The 19,883-nt window shown below is 40.7% G+C and overlaps 1 protein-coding gene across 1 annotated transcript; it reads left to right on the top strand.

The window, feature by feature from the left end:
• Positions 1–2,475: 2,475 nt before the first annotated feature.
• On the top strand, positions 2,476–18,681 carry LOC124997287 (myosin-2-like). Its single transcript, XM_047570874.1, has 39 exons — positions 2,476–2,519; positions 2,593–2,828; positions 2,915–3,058; positions 3,152–3,308; positions 4,037–4,064; positions 4,269–4,383; positions 4,486–4,578; positions 5,143–5,206; positions 5,318–5,416; positions 5,497–5,600; positions 5,765–5,903; positions 5,989–6,107; positions 6,289–6,438; positions 6,520–6,690; positions 6,771–7,077; positions 7,174–7,247; positions 8,442–8,529; positions 8,612–8,729; positions 8,809–8,932; positions 9,073–9,209; positions 9,775–10,030; positions 11,071–11,313; positions 11,397–11,573; positions 11,673–11,818; positions 12,893–12,983; positions 13,062–13,451; positions 13,528–13,654; positions 13,734–13,852; positions 14,217–14,413; positions 14,495–14,678; positions 14,751–14,916; positions 14,989–15,113; positions 15,185–15,493; positions 15,585–15,788; positions 16,110–16,235; positions 16,335–16,505; positions 16,578–16,682; positions 16,792–16,887; positions 16,967–18,681. The coding sequence occupies exons 2-39, from the start codon at positions 2,628–2,630 to the stop codon at positions 17,108–17,110; spliced, it is 5,808 nt and encodes a 1,935-aa protein (XP_047426830.1). The 5' UTR covers positions 2,476–2,519; positions 2,593–2,627; the 3' UTR covers positions 17,111–18,681.
• The last annotated feature ends 1,202 nt before the right edge of the window (positions 18,682–19,883 follow it).

Genomic DNA, 19,883 nt, shown 5'->3' with positions numbered 1-19,883 from the left:
CGCATTTGGTGCCATGTTGAAATTGGACAGAAGGGTCCGTGTAGTCCCCCGGCTGGTCGGCCTGCTCGGGCCGCGCATGTCTCCCCGCAGACAGTTATTCTTGCAGCTGTTGCCAGACCTTCAAGTGACATTACGAGGCTATTAAATCAGCACCAATTAGGCTGTCTGCGACGCACGGCCTGACGAAATAACCAAGATTATACACTTATTTCTCGCTGTATTACCATAATTTCCACTGTGAGGAGATGAAGATGCGGAAATTACAATTTTAGATTTAATCCAAACGGCTGTTTATGTGGAAAAAGGAAGAGAACGGATAGGAATGCAAACATGGGAAATAAAGAAAAATATTTAATTTTACGTATGTGAATCTGACGTAAAAGAACAAATAAGGACCTGTTTTCACAACATGATTGCATCGGAACCATACACTGATTTTTACTCCTGCTATGTGAAAATTTTTGAGCGTTATGTGTTTTTCTACTACTGGTATGACTCAAGACCAAGAAAACTCAACCGCTGGGTCACTCATGTTGGACTGATTAAATACCACAATTTCAGTTCTGTTAACCACACACTATAGAAAGGAAATGAACATTTCTTTGGTTAATTTTTAATGAGAAAAAAAATAAGGCAGCCATGCAAGTATTCACGTGCAAATGGACATTTTCAAATATTCTATTCTGTGTGACCAGAACCGTCCAAAAGCCAGAGATAATCCATTCGTGCTGCTGGAAATAGAAGAAAATCAAAGCTTCCAGTAAACCCTGTCTCCACACTTTAGTCACACTCTTAACTAAAGCACATATTGGCTTTGGCACGCTAATAGAAACCCACTGTAAGGATCGTGGACTGTAGAAAATCTTTCTACAGTTTATGATAAGGATTTAAAATGGATTCATTATTGGCCTCGTTAGCTGGGATCTGGCTTCTCGTTGGCTTTATGATTGTCAGGAAAGTAGAATATTCAAAAAAACTGCCACAAAGATGAAATATTCTCCTTATGACCCAGCACATTAACTCGAATAAAATACAGTCAGTCAAATCATTCTGGCCTGAAGACCACTATGATTAAATTAAATTTAGACATGTGTGTAAACTATACCGATTTACTTGAGATGCAGTTTGTCAGTGATAGCTATAGCAGGTTTGTTTTAGGTTATGTAGACCCACCATGGTTCTGCGTATGACACCAACAAAACATTTAACAACAACAAAAAAGATTTCCAGTTGGTGTAGCAATTTAGGGGGTGGTTTTTGAGATTATTCAGTCAGTTATTCATTCAATGGATGGATAGATGTTACATCATGGACACCTGACAAAAAGACAAGTCTGGCAGAGTTTTTTGTGTATTTTTCCATTTAGCTTCATGAGAAAGATAAACTAGACAACCCAGACCTTCTCTTTTATGCACCCCATGGACTAAAAATTGGATTTTACTTATTTTGCACTGTATTTGGTAGTCATTTGGTTCTCTTATTAAGTTAGGATTAGTTGGGGATCAACATGTGGTCCAATCGCCTGATATGGCACACTGTAAATAAGCAATCTGAACCTAGCATGGGTCTGTAGTTATGCTAGCTTCTAGCCCTATGCTAGTCAGTTAGCTAATGCGCTCACAGTGAAAATGCTAAAATTTGGCAGAATTGTACGGAAGAGAGATTTTAGCTGTAACCAAAGTGGTGGACCACCATGCTACGGGGCAACACACAGATTACTAAAAGCAAATAAAAGCAAAAATCATTGCCATATGTTTGAATGCGATTGAACCTGGTTAAATAGTTTCTTGAATTCCAGTGATGGTTTCAAATTACTTCATTATTTGCGCATTAATGTTTCAAAGAGCTAGACACAACACATGAGACAAAATACAGAGAAGGCCGTGAGAGATTTGCATCAAAGTTACAATCATGCCTTTAAGATGCCAGAAGAACTACACAATCTCAACATCAGACTGTAGGTTTTCGATTGATCTGTGGACCCAAGAAAACCAAGCTATAACAAGTCATATTTTTAGACAAATCCCATTGTCACATCTTTGGGTTAACTGGTTCTGGCCTCTGTCTGGAATGTGCTAAACGTTACCCATGAACCCCTGCTTCTCCATAACAACACAAACCCAACCGTCGGCTCTGCTCTCCAGACAGCCAGTGTCAGAATTTCAGCGACAGCCTAACCGACCTAATCTCTCCCTGATCCCAGAAAATGAGGCCCGTCATGTTGGGGGCCTTAAGCCTTCTAAGCTGTCGCCCTTTGCGTTCATTGCTTTTTAATGGACAGTCTTAAGGATTACAATTGAAACCGTTTAAAAGTGACACAATACAGCTATACATAGTTTGAAATACAAAATGGACATACAACGGAGCATGGAAGACCAAATATAGGAGAAGACACAGCTGTGAAGCAGGATAGACTGTATATAAAGCTTCTAAAAGCTGTCATGGTCTTGTTAAGTTGAGGTATGTTAGCAGTGCAGAGATTTAAGCAAACATTTGAGCATCTTTTGACTCCTTTTCAGGTAAGTTTGATGTTATGACCAGTTTATCAGTTCTCATCCTGAGTTTTTTTTTTAATTAATATGATCGTTTTAGTACATCTAGTTGTGGTACTTATCCAGCCCAACAAAATGAGCGACGCAGATATGGAAATATTTGGGGTGGCAGCTCCGTACCTCCGCAAATCAGAGCGGGAAAGGATCGCAGCCCAGAATATGCCATTCGATGCCAAAACTGCCGTCTTTGTGCCCGACCCGAGGCAGGAGTATGTCAAGGGCAAAATCAAAAGTCAGGACGGCTTCCAGGTCACCGTGGAGACCGAAGGGGGAAAGGTGGGTGTCGTTCGCATCATGTGTTTAACTCCAGTGCTGTTATTTGTCTTAATCAATACACGGGATGATTTGAAACGAAAGCACAGGTGGTCACAGTGCACCTGGACGACGTTCGGCCCATGAACCCTCCAAAGTTTGACAAGATCGAGGACATGGCCCTGCTGACGCACCTCCACGAACCGGCAGTGCTCTTTAACCTTAAGGAGCGATATGCTGCCTGGATGATTTATGTAAGGACAAGAGTGTAATGATGACATTTTGAACATCCACCACCAACCATTTCCTCATTAGTGTTCAAACTGATTCATTTTTTTTCCTCACAGACGTACTCGGGACTCTTCTGTGTGACGGTAAATCCTTACAAGTGGCTTCCGGTCTACAACCCAGAGGTGGTGGCCAGCTACAAGGGGAAAAAACGTCAAGAGTCCCCCCCACACATCTACTCCATCTCTGACAACGCTTACCAGTACATGCTCACAGGTCTGGCCTGACTAATCTCAGTTGGTTCGCAAGTTTTTAAATTGGTTCCTTCATGTTATTCATTCAGCGTGATAAACTGATCTGTTAAATAATACAAGTTGCTAATAATACAACTTGGCATAAAAATGTATAAAATCAAATATTATATGTATTATATATTATATATATTTAAACCTGGCCAAATTATCTTTAGTTCTTTGACAGAAATTAAATTTAGAAAAAGCATGTGTGAAACTGACCATTATCCACAAATATATATATTTATTTTTTACTGAAATCTAACTAAAATAAAAGAATTTTGTCAACAAAATAAGGTACAAATAATAATTAATTTAAATAAATGCTATGTACACTGACAAAATAAAATGAACTTAAAATGTAATTTAAAGAAAAAAAATAGAAACCTGTATTTACTTACTTTCTGCCTAAAATTACACCAAATTAAGATTTTGTCCAAAATAAAACCAAATAGAGCCATGATTTAGAAGACTGAAGAGACAAATGATAAAAATTGTTAGGATGCATTTATGTACACATTATTTTCTTAAGCACACTGTTTTGTTTTCGACCAAAATGGTACAAAAACAAAGAAAGTGTTTTTGCCACAGCAAAACAAAAGTCACAGTTTTAAAAGTGCTCAGTGAGAAATTGGTTGTAATTCACCTTGATAAAAACATAAATGCGCAAAGGGGCCGATGTTTACATGAATTCCTCTGTCCTTTAAACAGATCGAGAGAACCAGTCCATCCTGATCACGTAAGTACATCTGCATTTACACAATTCAGCCAGACATATCAGCCTGCTGTTTTAGTGTTGTTATACTTCTTTTAATGTCTAATAACTCTGGACGTTATGGAGGAGCCTCTTCGCATAGAATAAGTAGATGGATACGCATGGCATGCACCACTTATGTCATGGTTTCATATCTTACTGCTTGTTATTTTATGGTTATTAAATCAGTGGTGAATCTGGTGCCGGGAAGACGGTCAACACAAAGCGAGTCATCCAGTACTTTGCAACAATTGCATCGTTCGGAGACTCGAGCAAGAAGGAGCAGCTTGGCGGCAAAATGCAGGTTCAGAGTCAAATCACGCGGAGATCAGAAACAAACTGGCATACGATGTTAAGAAAAAAAACCTACTCTTTCTACACGAGTTATGTGGCTTTGCTTCTTTAGGGGACTCTGGAGGATCAAATCATCCAGGCCAACCCGCTGCTGGAAGCTTTTGGGAATGCCAAGACTGTGAGGAATGACAACTCTTCTCGATTTGTGAGTTTAGTTCAGTCATGCCCCCATACGTTGACACTAGGTTGACACTCTAATGTGGCTACGATGACAAGAAACTAAATCAGTATATCTCCTGTGTATAATAGTGCAATTAACATGTGATCTTAAAGATTAAATTGATTTTATGTGTTTTTCTAGTTGTCTTCAAATCCCCTTTAAAGACCAAATTCAGCAATGAACCATAATTTTCACTTTCCACTTCCTTCAGACAACTACGGAGCTCTGACTTTATTTCACAAAAATCGACAGAGCTGAAAGATGTCTGGATAGAAAGTCTGGAAAGGCAGTTGTTAAATAATTAACAAAAACTTTTTAATAATATGACTGAATCGTTCGACTTCCTGTTATTATTGTTTTGTCTGTAAACTCACTTTGCATAAAATTTCAATACAAACGTAAAATAACATTGTTTTCATGATGGTAAAGTGATTTTCTTGTAAGGATCATTGCATACAAAGAAAAGCATATTATACTAAAGTAGAGTTTTAAAAGAAATAACATTGTGTTCGTTTGTTGCAGTATTATTCACAAGTTTAACTTTTCTAGGGTAAATTCATCCGTATCCACTTTGGAACTAAGGGGAAGTTGGCATCGGCTGATATTGAAACTTGTAAGTTTATTTACTCAGTGTCCACATCATTAGCCACAATCACTTTTTTTCTGCTGTAGGGTCCATTTCCATTATCTTTTTTTTTTTTTTTTTATTCCTATGTTTTCTTAGACCTTTTGGAAAAATCCAGAGTGACTTTTCAGCTGCCGGCCGAGAGGAGCTATCACATCTTCTATCAGATCCTGTCCAACAAGAAGCCTGATTTAATTGGTGAAGAGGCCGATCGATGAGCTCTGAACGATTAAGATGAGCCCGTGCGGAGCTTTCAACACGTTCACGTTTCATTTCAGAGATGCTGCTGATCACCATCAATCCTTTCGACTACCCATTCATCAGCCACGGTGAAATCACTGTGCTGAGCATCGACGATACAGAAGAGCTGATGGCCACAGACGTAAGTGCTCAATGGTTGGATCAGAGCACTGGTTGATTGTTGACTGATGAATTTTTCACGTTAGTGCTGACCCTTTGTTTATCATGAATCTGGACAACAAAGCAACACGCAAACGTGACATCATTAACAACATTAATCACAATATTTCTGTGCCTGTTGTTCAGAGTGCCATTGACATCTTGGGGTTTAACACGGAGGAAAAGGTGGGCATCTACAAGCTGACGGGAGCTGTGATGCATTTTGGGAATATGAAGTTCAAGCAGAAGCAGCGCGAGGAGCAGGCAGAGCCCGATGGCACTGAGGGTGAGATGTCTGAGGCGGCGCCTGAAAATTCACTGATTATTTCAAGGTTCAGATGAAAATATGTCACTGTTTTTACATCCTGCAGTGGCAGACAAAGTGGCCTATCTGATGGGTCTGAACTCTGCTGATTTGCTGAAAGCGCTGTGTAACCCTCGGGTGAAGGTCGGGAACGAGTATGTCACCAAAGGTCAGACTCCACAGCAGGTACGATACGTTTCTATCAATCAGTTAATCCGACTTTATTTATATAACACTTTTCATGCATAAAAAAGTGCTTTATATTAAAAAAAAACACCTATGAGGAAAACACTGCTAAAAACCGAGACAAAAGACAAAAGAAAAGAAAACTAAAGCTGATTTAGGTGAATACCACGTCGATTTTCAGGTGAACAACGCCATCGGCGCCCTGTCTAAGGCAGTGTACGAGAAGCTGTTCCTGTGGATGGTCACGAGGATCAACCAGCAGCTCGACACCAAACTTCCCCGGCAGCATTTCATCGGTGTCCTGGACATCGCGGGCTTCGAAATCTTTGAGGTGAACAAAACGTAAAATGTGCTAAACCGCTTGAAATTCTCTTCAGTGGCTCAATGACGTAACGTTTTCCGTGTGATTCAGATGAACAGCCTGGAGCAGCTGTGCATCAACTTCACCAATGAGAAGCTTCAGCAGTTCTTCAACCACCACATGTTCGTGCTGGAGCAAGAGGAGTACAAACGGGAAGGGATAACGTGGGAGTTCATTGATTTTGGCATGGACTTGGCAGCCTGCATTGAGCTCATTGAGAAGGTCCATTAGCTTTTTGTAACCTTAAGTATTCAACCGGTCGCTGATGTGAATAAAACTCTCATCAGCTTTCTCTCCTGCAGCCGATGGGTATTTTGTCCATTCTTGAAGAGGAGTGCATGTTCCCGAAGGCGACCGACGCCTCATTTAAACACAAGCTGTACGACCAACACCTGGGGAAGGACAGCATCTTTCAGAAGCCCAAACCGTGCAGAGGAAAGGCGGAGGCCCACTTCTCCCTGATGCACTACGCCGGCACCGTCGACTACAGCATCAGCGGCTGGCTGGAGAAAAACAAAGACCCGCTGAATGACACCGTGGTGGCGCTTTACCAAAAGGCTTCCCTCAAACTGCTCTCTCAGCTCTTCGCCACGTATTCTACTGCTGACGGTGAGGCCACACTTTTAAAGGCAGATGTCAAAGTTACAGTGAGATAATGTTTGTTTGCTTCACAATTTGTTCCTATGTTTATCTCGTGTTTTGTAGCAGCTGCTGATGGAAGTAAGAAAAGTTCAAAAAGAAAGGGATCTTCTTTCCAAACAGTTTCTGCACTTTTTAGGGTAAGAGCCTCAGGTCATTTAATAAAATAATGTGTCCTGAAAACCTTATTGACATCACCTGGATTTTTTCTCCTCTTCATAATTCAGACGGATTTGTCATTCTTGCGATATTACTTAAATATATGCCTTTTAAAATATTGTTTGGACCTCAAGACGGAAACATTAAAACTGGTGGACACTTGAAACCAAGCTTACAGTCTAAAATAATTGTGTAAAAATGTTCATCTAACAGCTGCTTTCTTTTAATAGGCTAAATTCCATTTTTTTCCATCTCAAGAAAAATTCTCATGAGAGGATACATAAAGTAAAACCAACCACAAGTCTATAAATGATAAAATCGAAAAAGATTTGCAATTTGGCAACTTCTCAAAAAAAGGCTATGCTGTATTATTTATAGTATTTTTATCTGCACAGATGAGGCTACCTACTGATGTTTCACGCCTCATATTAAAAGGAACAGCAACAAAAAAGGCCAATGCCGCAATAGTTTTTAGGCTGCAATATGAAGAGAGTGGTTATTTTTCATTTATTATTGATGTGTGTCAATGGAAACACATAAGAAGCTGCTATAAATGAACAAATGTAAGTGGCTCTCTGATCGACACGTTTCAGTTTCATCAGGGTCATCCTTGACCAACGTCAGCAGTCATTCTATCAAATGTTATGAGTTAGGAGTTTTGTCCACTTCGTACTTCTTTTTGTACCACTAGTCTCTATTTTTAGGACTTGCTGTTGCTTTGAGTATTTCTGAAACTTTTCTTTTCATTTATGTTTTGCCAGTTCACCTATTGAGTGAAAGAAACACTTTTAATTTTCACTCACAACCTCTAACCGCTCATATCATTAGTACTTATTTAGTGTTTATTTTTTAAAATCAAGTCTTCCAAGTTTGCGGCAGTTTGTAACGAGTGATTCGTTTTCTTCCCAAGCATTGGAAGAAAAGATTGATACCACACTTGTACTGTATTAAGCTGCTACCAGTTGGTTAGCTTAGCTTAGCATATAGATTTTTTGTACTATTTTGACCATATTAAACCAGCAACAAGAAACATTTGTCTACTTTAGAGATGCTGAGCTAAGCCAAATTAGCGTTTTTCCTGTTTCCAGTCTTTGCGCTAAGCTAAGCTAAACTAAGCTAAGATAATGGTAAACTTGTCAACAATTAGCTTTTGCTAACGTGTTTATTGGCTGCAGGAGAACTTGAACAAACTGATGGCCAACCTCAGGTCCACACATCCACACTTTGTCAGATGCCTCATTCCAAATGAAACCAAGACACCGGGTAAGAAATAAACAAACACACAACATGTTGATACATTTTTTTCAAGTTAAGCTGAGAAGAAATATTTCTCCCTGTTCTGTAGGGTCCATGGATCATCATCTGGTTCTTCACCAGCTGCGGTGTAACGGCGTGCTAGAAGGTATCCGGATCTGCAGGAAGGGATTCCCCAGCAGGATTCTTTACGGAGATTTCAGGCAAAGGTAACAGACCCCACTTTTCTTTCTTTCTTTCTGTTGACTGCAAAAAGTTTAAACTTGAATTTCCTTATGTGTGCGATAGATACAGGATTCTGAACACCGGTGCGATCCCTGAGGGGCAGTTTATCGACAGCAAGAAGGCCTCAGAGAAGCTGCTGTCCTCCATTGAAGTGGACCACACACAGTACAGATTGGGATACACAAAGGTATTCCTGACATATGATGAAAGTTTCCCTTCATGGCATTTCTTCAAGACTAATGCATGTATTTTGGCACAAACCATTTATGATGTCCAAAAGAATTTAAGAAAGGAGTCTTCACTCAGCATTTATCAACACAAATACAGGTGTTTTTCAAAGCCGGCCTTCTGGGTCTGCTGGAGGAGATGAGGGACGAGCGTCTAGCTGTGCTGATGACTCGAATCCAGGCTGTGGCCCGAGGTTACGTCAGCAGGCTGAGCTTCAAGGAGATGTCGAAGAAAAGGTCTCTGACACATTCATGTCTTTATATAAATATATATATATAGGCTGCATAGCCAAAAAAAAAGTCACACACTCTAATATTTTGTTGGACCGCCTTAGCCTCATGGATTAGTGGTTTTCTTAAGACTACACAGTTGTTTAGTCCCAATCGTTTGAGTTCCCATCGCATTGTACATGTGGAAATGCTCTTCACTATTAACATCTTCTCCACGACCATGAGATGTGTCTTTCGATGTGGTCGTTTAAGAAATGATAAGCTACTCATTGCATCAGTTGGGGTTAAATAACTTGTTTCTAACTGAAAGATAATCGTCCACGCAGTAATTATCCAATAGGAGGCTTGTATCTGTTTACTTAGTTAAATCCAGATGCCGACTTTTTTTTGGCCAGTCAGTGTAACTGTCATTAGCTACTTGTATTTTGAAATCCTACCGTGTTATAAAATTCCTTCTTAAAAGTCTTCTTCCTTTCTTGATCTTGTCTGCATTCTGTGTGCAATAAAAAAACTTGAATTCTTTATTCCATTCAAGGTATCATCAATAACCTTCACTGTTTTCTCTCTGCAGAGGGTCCATTTTCATCATTCAGTACAACGTCCGTTCATTCATGAATGTGAAGAACTGGCCTTGGATGAGGCTCTTCTTCAAGATAAAGCCTCTGTTGCGAAGTGCTGAGGCCGAAAAGGCAATGCAGACCATGAAAGAGGAGTTCTCCCATCTCAAAGAGGAGCTGGCAAAGTCGGAGGCCAGGAAGAAGGAGTTGGAGGAGAAGATGGTCGCTCTTGTCCAGGAGAAAAATGACCTTTACCTTCAAATCCAAGCAGTATGTAAAGACAAAGCGGTCTGTTTGTGTGGATTTTGTTCTGTTTGACTAAAAAGGTCGATTAAAAGCCACTACATTATCAATAATGAGGAAAGATAAGCGGAAACATTATCGATCCCTGCAGGGAAACAGCACAACAACAAATAAGAAGCTAGAAGACAAAGTCATTATACTAAACACTGAATATAACAATACCAGAACTTATAAAGAACAGCTTTAAGAGAGACACAAACCTTCAAGGATTTTCTGTAATAATTTCTACTGAAGGCATCAAACCAGGAAATAGCACATGTGAAATCATGTGGTGCATACGTTTGAACAAAACAAAATATATTTCAGGTTTCAGGCTTACCTCTGTTTGTCTCCTCTGTATGTTAAGAAGTTTCATTAGGTCATTGTCTGAAACAGTTTCCTGTTAACAACTGAGTCTTACCATAAGTTGCCTAGTTGAATCAGTTGTGTTTACACAGTAGTGTTTACAGGAAACTATTCAGTTACTGTAGCAATCTTCATTACAACAATAAGAGAAACAACAGTCCATCTTTACTTTGGCAAAGATTGGTCAGTCCAGAGGAAGCCCCAGGAATTGAAGACCCAGAGCTCCCATTTGCTCCAGCGAATCCGTTCATTAGAATCAGCAAGACTGGAGCTCACATCAGTGCTTTCTAGAGTTAATTTAAAAATCGATTGTTGGAGGACACTTAGTTAATAAACTCACTACTGAGAGAGACCAAAAAGAAGAAGAGAACAAGTCAGACCAAGAGACACAAGGAAGGTACATTAGACAACATCCTGCAGAGACAGTGGATCCCATATAGTAGAGTAGGGAAATGGGCTATATCACCAACCTAAACACAGCTGAGGTTATTTGGGATGAAGAAAAGCTCACTTTATGTGGTAACTCCTTCATGATTACCTCTTGGACCAGGTTAAAAAAAAAAAAAAACAGTCGAAAGAAAGACAGGTACTTAGAAGAGAAGGTTGTCCAAGCTCTGTTTATGCTGTTATCTCATAATCAACCATATGTCCTTGCTCCCTAGGAGAGGGAGAACCTGTGCGATGCCGAGGAGAGGTACGAAGGCTTGATAAAGAGCAAGATCAACCTGGAGGCCAAAATCAAAGAGTTGTCTGAGAGGATGGAGGAAGAGGAGGAGATCAATGCTGAAATCACCGCCAAGAAGAGGAAGCTGGAGGATGAGTGTTCGGAGCTCAAACGGGATATTGACGACCTGGAACTTACCATTGTTAAGGTGGAGAAAGAGAAACACGCCACAGAGAATAAGGTGAATCTGATGATTTGTCACGTAGTGCCCCTCGTATTGGATGAGTATTTAACATATACTTTTAAAACTGCTTCTGTGCTTAGGTTAAGAATTTGGTAGAGGAGCTAACTACTCTAGAGGAAAAACTGTTGAAGTCAGCAAAGGAGATTAAAGCTTTGCAGGAGGTACACCAGCGGACTTTAGACGACCTCCAGGCCGAAGAGGACAAAGTGAACTCTCTAATGAAAACGAATGTCAAGTTGGAACAACAGGTCGATGACGTGAGTGTGGAGCGACTACATGCTTCACAAAACACAGCTGACACGTCTCGATTCAAGTGATTCAGACTCTTCTGTGGTTTACATTGACATGTGTTGCAGCTGGAGTCCTCGCTGGAGCAGGTGAAGAAGCTGCATGCTGATAGTGAGAGATCGAGAAAGAAACTGGAGGGAGATCTGAAGCTGTCTCAGGAGACCATCATGGACCTGGAGAATGAAATGCAGCAGGCGGGGGAACGACTGAAAAAGTAAACTCATGTATCATAAAGCATGGGACACAATTAAGTTTTTTGTTTGTTTGTTGTCAAGAGCTTCACAAGAAGATTGATACCTCAGGAAGTTGTATTCCCCATTGGCTAATTGGCTAAGTACCACAAACATGGGAAAACCGCTAGCCTGGATTTCCCCCCTCTGTTTAAAAAACAAACAAACAAAAAACTAAAGAATAAAAACAACCAACGACCAACGTAATGTTCATAAAATAGCAAACTGTAAAGTTAACATTTTAACTAGTAAGCTATAGCATATTAACTAGTGAGCTTTAGTGGTGCTTTCAGGCACCGACTTCGTAAGTGAGTTGTAAAGGTTTTTTAATATCAGTATGATTTATTTGTTGTTTCGATTGAAAGCCAAAATGATTTATTGTTAGTTTAGTTGTTAGTTTAATGCTTCTTTGTGAGAGTTAGATGATTGATACCACTCTCATGTACTGTAATTGTGAGTCTACATATATAGTCCACACACATATAATAACAGTTAGGCTATTTTAAGTTAGCTTAGCTCCTCCAATTTCAACTTATTCATTTGCTATAGCTTGTTTGTTTAACACAAAAGTACAAGACGTGTAGTGCAAAAGTATTTTTTGCATTTTGCTTTTGCTTGGCAATACATTTATTGTATTTGGGCAAGCAGTTTCCACCTGTTTCTAGCTAACTGGCTGTTAGCTTGACTTAGCATAAAAAATGAAAACAGTTAGCCTGGTGCATAGCAGCACTACAGAAGCTCAAAAATTAACACTTCAACATCTTGAAGAGGTTGAAGAGTAAATTAAGAGTTTGCTGTTTTCAGTGTTATGTTACAGACTACTTTGTGAAGTCCTATTGTCAATATATCGGTTGTTAGATTAGATTTTATCCAGAATAAGCTGGACATGCACATGCTTTACAAGCTCTAGTGAACAGATTTTATAGCATTGCACAATGTTTTGTCTCTTTATTACTTATTTTACGGCACAGACATCAAAACCTTGTCATTAGCCATTCTTTAAAATATGCAAATGGCAGTAACAGTTTATATCTTTCCCAAAATGTTTCTGTTTTCAGAAAGGACTTTGAAATCAGCAACCTGCAGTGCAAAATGGATGACGAACAAGCTCTTAGCATTCAGCTACAGAAGAAGATTAAAGAGCTTCAGGTATAATTTTTTATAGGATACATATAGAGATGTTCTGTAAAATCATTTTATTTTATTTTTAATTCAACTTCGCTGCAGGCTCACAGTGAAGAACTGGAGGAGCAGACTGAAGCCGAGCGCTCGGCCCGGGCCAAAGTGGAGATGCAGAGTTTGGATCTGTCCAGAGAGCTATGTGAGATCACAGAGAGACTGGAGGAGGCCGGAGGAGCCACTGCCGCACAGGCTGAGCTCAACAAGAAGCGCGAGGCCGAGTATCAGAGGCTGCGTCGTGACCTGGAAGAGGTAACCCTGCAGCACGAGTCCACAACTGCCACTTTACGTAAGAAGCAGGCGGACAGCATTGCAGAACTTAGTGACCAGATAGACAGTCTTCAAAGAGTCAAGCAGAAGCTGGAGAAAGAGAAGAGCGAGCTGAAGATGGAAATCGATGACATGTCGTGCAACGTGGAGAGTGTTCTGAGAAGCAAGGTAATGTCTGCCTTCAGAGCGGAGTAGAAGTCTTAAAATGTTAGTGCTTGACAAATGATCGTCAATAATATTTCAGGCTAATCTGGAGAAACTGTGTAGAAGCTTTGAAGACCAAATGAATGAACACAAGACAAAGGCAGAGGAAGCACAGAGATCTCTCAGTGATCACATGGCCTTCAGTGCTCGTCTGCAAACAGAAAATGGTATGTCACTTTTTCTAAAAACTGACAAACAACATTTAGTGACAGATGAATAAATTTGTCTCCTGTTTGTCCTGAATAGGTGAACTTACACGTCAGCTAGAAGAGAAGGAGATGACTATTTCCCAGCTGAACAGAGGGAGATCTTTGGGGAGTCATCAAATTGACGAGCTGAAGAAACTTTTGGATGAGGAAATTAAGGTCTGGCGGGCTCAGTAAGGCACAGCAGGGGTGTAAACCTGAACCTAAACCATTGTTTAAATGCAGCACTTAATGTTAGAAGGCCTGAGGTTGACAAGTCGATTGATAGAAAAATCTACTGTTTTGATGATCGGTTAAAGCTAAACATTTTGATTATAGCTTCTTGAAAAAGAGAATGTTATCGTCTTATTTTCTACATTTGACAGAAACGTATCACTTATAAATTCATAATGAATAATAAATTGCTTCATAACTGCTGAATTTGTAAAATTCTCTCTGTTTGCCAGCAGTGTGATGAAACGTTGCAGCTTGTTTCTACTGTTTCCAAGTGGTAAAAAAAAAAGTTTTTTGTTTTCCTTATCAGACGCGAAATGCCTTAGCTCACAGTTTGCAGTCATCTCGCCACGACTGCGAGCTGCTCAGGGAGCAGTACGAGGAGGAACAGGAGGCCAAGGCTGAGCTGCACCGCTGCCTGTCCAAGGCCAACAGCGAGGTGGCACAGTGGAGAACCAAGTATGAGACGGACGCCATCCAACGCACCGAGGAACTCGAGGAGGCCAAGTGAAAGCGACATGCGTTTCTCAAGCTTCTCAAGCACCGATAGGCTTCTTCTCCTTTAACCCATTTATCTTTGGTTCAAAGGAAGAAGCTGGCCCAGCGGCTGCAGGAGTCTGAAGAGATGACGGAGGCAGCAAATGTCAAATGTGCATCACTGGAGAAAACCAAGCATAGGCTGCAGGCGGAGGTCGAGGATCTCATGGTTGAGTTGGAAAGGTCAAATGCAGCCAGCGCCACCTTGGACAAGAAACAGAGGAACTTTGACAAGGTGCTTCTTTATTTATCCTCAGGAGTTTTCCCTCATTTGCATCGTACTGAGGCTGATTTCCTCTGCTTTCAGGTTCTGGCGGAATGGAAACAGAAATATGAGGAGAGTCAATCAGATCTTGAAGTCTCCCAGAGGGAGACCAGACTGCTGAGCACAGAGCTCTTCAAGCTGAAAAATTCATACGAAGAAGCCCTGGATCACCTTGAGACCATGAAAAGAGAGAATAAAAATCTCCAGCGTAAGTCTTCTGCAGGTCATGTCAGTTATTGTGTTAAACAAACGAACATCACACTTTTCTGTTCATTTCCAGAGGAGATCACAGATATTACCGAGCAAGTCGGACAGTCTGCCAAAATTATCCACGAACTGGAAAAGGTCTCAAAGCAAGCTGAACAAGACAAGAGAGACGCCCAGGCAGCTCTGGAGGAAGTAGAGGTTTGTTTAGTTTTCACTTTAAAATCTTTTAATGTAAAACCAACTTTAAATGCTGGTTTCTGTCCCTGAAGTCTTCTCTGGAACACCAGGAGGCCAAAATCCTGCACCTTCAGCTGGAGCTGAACCAGATCAAGTCGGAGGTGGAGAGGAAGGTGGTGGAGAAAGACGAAGAAATTGACCAGCTCAAGAGGAACCACCAGAGGACCGTGGACAATCTGCAGAGCGCGCTGGACGCCGAGACGCGCAGCAGAAACGACACTGTCCGGGCAAAGAAAAAGATGGAGGGGGACCTCAATGAGATGGAAATCCAGCTGGGTCGCACCAGTCGGCAGGCGTCCGACGCCACCAAACAACTGAGAAACCTGCAGACTCAGCTGAGGGTTTGTGTGAACTCCGCTCACATGCACAAGGGTTAGACCGGAACGCTGCGATGATGTTCGTGCTTTTAAAGCCTCCCGCCTTCTGCCTCAGGACACGCAGGTCCACTTGGACGAGGCCGTCCACAGTCAGGAGGACCTGAAGGAGGAGCTGGCTATCTTGGAGCGCCGCAACAACCTGATGGGGGCCGAGAACGAGGAGGTAAGGGCGGCGCTGGAGCAGTCTGAGAGAAGTCGAAAGGCCTCTGAGCAGGAGCTGATGGACGTCAGCGAGAGGATTCAGCTGCTGCACACGCAGGTGAGCACGCACAACACTTTAGAGGACGGACATATGCAAATAATACAGTTTGCAATTGTACCAAGTATCACCAATTCTCACTATTTTGTGGAGATTTTCTAAGCAAAATTATTAATATTTTAAAAAATGCATCATTAGTGATAGCGCCGCATGAGAATAGAAAATTGCCTCCATCTAAACTGTGACAATAGTCATAATTGTAATTTTACTTGCATGTTTACATTGTAGAAATAGTATTTTTGCTTAATTAAACTTTACGAATACTTCCTCCACTCCTTCTTTTAATCAACGTGTCATATTTAAATGTCACTTAACCATCAGAACACCAGCCTCCTGAACTCTAAAAAGAAGGCCGAGGCTGATTTGACTCAACTGCAGTCAGACATGGAGGAAACCATCCAGGAGGCGAGGAACGCCGACGAGAAGGCCAAGAAAGCCATTATGGACGTGAGTCTCCCCTTAAATCTAATTTACTGCACATGGGCGAGCTCTGCTGGCTTTGGAGGTTGGGTTCAGATTTCACCGTGACTTCACATTTGCATGCAGGCTGCCGTGATGGTTGAGGAGCTGAAGAAGGAGCAGGACACCAACGCTCACTTGGAGAGGATGAAGAAGAACCTGGAGGCCTCGGTGAAAGACCTGCAGCAGCGCTTGGATGAAACGGAGCACTTGGCTTTGAAAGGAGGACGGAAGGAGCTGCAGAAACTAGAGATTAGGGTATAAATTGATACCGAACAAGAAAGAGAAGTAAATGTCTGGCATGTGACCTAAACCAAGGTTGTTTTTAAGGTCCGAGGGCTGGAAAATGAATTAGAGGCCGAACAGAAACGCAGCAGCGAGGCTACGAAAGGTTTGAGGAAATATGAAAGAAGAATGAAAGAGCTCACTTATCAGGTTACAAATGCATTCTGTTACTTAACAGCAAAATTCACAAGCTGTGATTTCACTGTATATGTAAATATGTTCAAAAAGAAAGATGTGAGAGTCGCATATTCAATTCTAGGGTGAAGAAGAAAAGAAGAATGCCTCGAGACTGCAGGATCTGGTCAACAAGCTGCAGCTGAAAGTCAAAGCATATAAGCGGCAGTGTGAGGAGGCGGTGAGTTAAAATGCTTCAACACTGTGTGAACTGGGTCTAAAACAGGCATATTTATGGTACTGTTTTATGTGGGACACAGGAGGAAGAAAGTGGCGTCCATTTGGCCAAAGTTCGGAAGCTGCAGCACGAGCTGGAGGAAGCTGAGGAGCGAGCGGACATCGCAGAGTCCCAGTTGAATAAATTAAGAGCGAAGAGCCGTGACGTTGTTGGTAAAGGGGAGTAAAGTCTTCACAGGTTAACTCCACTTTAGGAAATGTAGCATTGTCACAGTCTACTTAAAATATATACTTTGCTTTGTTTTTTGTTTTGCATATTTCCAATTATTTAAATTACTTTGGTTAAAAATTGACATTTCAGTCAAAATAATTAAACTATCAAATTTGGAAATTGATTTTTGGACAAAAATGTAAGATTTGGACAAAATTATATTTTATACATTATACATTTATCGAAAGTTTTTGTTACAAGTTCCTTACAAGGGTTTTGAAATCAAAAGAAATGTTCATAAACTGTCAACTAGTCGACAGCAGATGCAAGTAGAGCTGAGATAACTGATACTAAAATATGCCAAATTTATTTTTAAGATTTGCTGTTGTTCCTTTTGAATAATTTCAGTTGCTTATTGATCCTTTTGAGTTTTGGACCAGAACAAATCCCAAAATTATGGAAGGGCTCTTGAATGAATTTAGTTGCAGTGCTACAATTAAAAATAATCTCATTCATGATCTGAATCAGCTCAAAAGATCAGTAGCCCATTATATTCTATATATGTATATTATAGGGTTTAGCCAAATGGAAAAAAAGTGAAATAAACCACCACAGCTAACTTGTTACAAATCGTTGCATGTTGCTGGACGCTCTGGCAGTTTTCCACTCAGATTAGTTTACTCATGATTCACAGGTTGTCTTGACCTGTGAAAAAAAAAAAATCTTTTGAAAGTAGCTTTCTAAAACCCAAAAGAGACTACACATTTAAATATAAAAAATAACAAACATGGCAGGGAAGGTTGAATTAAATAATTGACTAATTTGTAACAGCAGAAATGTAGGACTCACTACTTTTGGAGCCATACTAGGAACTAAAAGTCCATATATGTCATCCTTTATGAATGTAGTATTAATGTATCTACAGAGCAGCCTGATAAGTGATAACATATTTAGACAATATTAAATGGGATCATGCAATCTAGTGCATTTTTACAATAGTTCTTGTTCTTTCCTTTGTTTCTGTTCTCGATGACTTGATTTTACTGCTGAAGGACTACATATTTCATAGAACTGTGGTGCTTCAGAGCGAAGACACCACTTTACTCATGCAGATTCATCATCAAATATCAACCAACCACTGTAAAGTCAACCCAGGACTCGTCTTCTGGCGATCAATGAATGTCTAGCTGAGATCTTTCTGTCAGGCAGTGGGCCCACAGATGAACACCACCATTAGAGCTGCACAATTAAATCTATGACCTCGTGGTTTTCTATGACAATTGTACATTAAAAAAGAAGAGTCGGGTCTCCATTCTGTGAGTTAATTCAGTTAATTTAGTCTAGACAGAGCTAAGTAAGCAGTGATAGCTTAGCATGTTCCAGGAATAGTGTCTGCACTGCAGTTATTTATGACCCGAACTAAATCCCCACTATGAGCAAGACACAAAATGAATTATTAATAGATGTGGACACTAATGTTCATCAAATATTGTTTAGTCTCTACAACCAATAAAGGCAGTCTGATGAATCTTTCTTTTTTCTTCTACTAACAAAAAACTGAAGTTTGATGGTGATTGTTTTCTACCTGAAGACATCATCAGACTATTACATGTAACAGCACATACACGCCACATAAGATAATATGAAGAATGATTAACACATTAAACCAGTGTGGTTTCACTCAGATGCTGCAGACAGAGTTTACATTTTAACTGAGGCACATGGATGATAATGCGCTCACTCGCTGACACTACGGTCAGTCAGCAACCATGTCCAGTGCTTGTAGGCCTAATAATGACTCTAATAAAAATCTGAACAAAGCGATAGGGTCACAACCATTTTCAGTCCTTGGACCCCTGAAAATCCACATTTGTAGAAGCTCATAGCTTCATCTGAACCCACCGGAAATGAGATGTAAAACATGAATGAGTTGGCCTGTCATTCAGGTGAAAGTACGCAAGTTCAAATGAACCTAAGGAAAATCCTCCTTAGCCTCCTGTCAGCGCAGCATTAATCACCATCAGCTGGCATGTTTTTGACATGTGTTTAAGTCCTTGTGGGGCAGGTTTAGAGTTACCACTCGTGTGGCTGTCAGCAGGGTTACTTACTGCAAGTGCTGAAGGTAACCCCCAGGAGAGCGGAGAGTACATGGAGTCGAAGGTCTGGAGGAGCTGGCAGGTTGTTGTTTGCATTAACAGAAACAGGACACCAAATAACAGGGGACAAACGAGACATCAGCTTGTCATTTTAAATCACATTGCAGGGTCATTGCCTCACAGAGTGGAGCCTCTGTGTGCAGTGAGTGGTACACATTTCTAAATGGAGAGTCAACAACACGTAGGTACAAAATGACTGCAGGAGAAAAGTGGAGATATCTACAAAGAGATACAAAAAGAGAAGAAACAAAGTCAACCATCTTCTTATTTTACAGTTCTGATGTGGTGTTTATGCCTATCTAGGAATTTACATTAAGAGACAATGCAATGTATTTCCAAGCCGACGAGCTGGTGTTCACACTTGCTTCCGTGCACTTCTCCCCTTAATGTGATTAGATATTGAGTTACACTCTCCCAAGCTCATTCTAAATGTGGCACGAATCGCTCGTCGTGTGTTTCCACCTGCCTGTGATGCTCACACGGTGTGCTACACTCACATGAGTGTAGCACAAACTGGACACTGTTATGTGTTAATGTGTAAACAGCGCACACAAACCAGACAACTTCCCTCAAGGTGGCTGGCTATCACTGAAAACCCGGCATGCAACTGCAAGAAACAAGAAACTGCTACAT

The sequence above is a fragment of the Mugil cephalus genome, chromosome 20 (genome assembly GCF_022458985.1).
Source record: "Mugil cephalus isolate CIBA_MC_2020 chromosome 20, CIBA_Mcephalus_1.1, whole genome shotgun sequence".
Classification (NCBI taxonomy): domain Eukaryota; kingdom Metazoa; phylum Chordata; class Actinopteri; order Mugiliformes; family Mugilidae; genus Mugil; species Mugil cephalus.
The sequence above is the reverse complement of the archived record's forward strand: the minus strand, read 5'-3'. Positions and strand labels throughout refer to the sequence as shown.

What these genes read in the sequence shown, in the direction of transcription:
- LOC124997287 (XM_047570874.1), top strand. Translation starts at nt 2,628, where the DNA reads ATGAGCGACGCAGATATGGAAATATTTGGGGTGGCAGCTCCGTACCTC. An exon ending in TTACCAGTACATGCTCACAG is followed by an intron (nt 3,309 to 4,036) that starts GTCTGGCCTGAC and finishes TCCTTTAAACAG; the next exon opens with ATCGAGAGAACCAGTCCATC. An exon ending in GCATTGAGCTCATTGAGAAG is followed by an intron (nt 6,691 to 6,770) that starts GTCCATTAGCTT and finishes TCTCTCCTGCAG; the next exon opens with CCGATGGGTATTTTGTCCAT.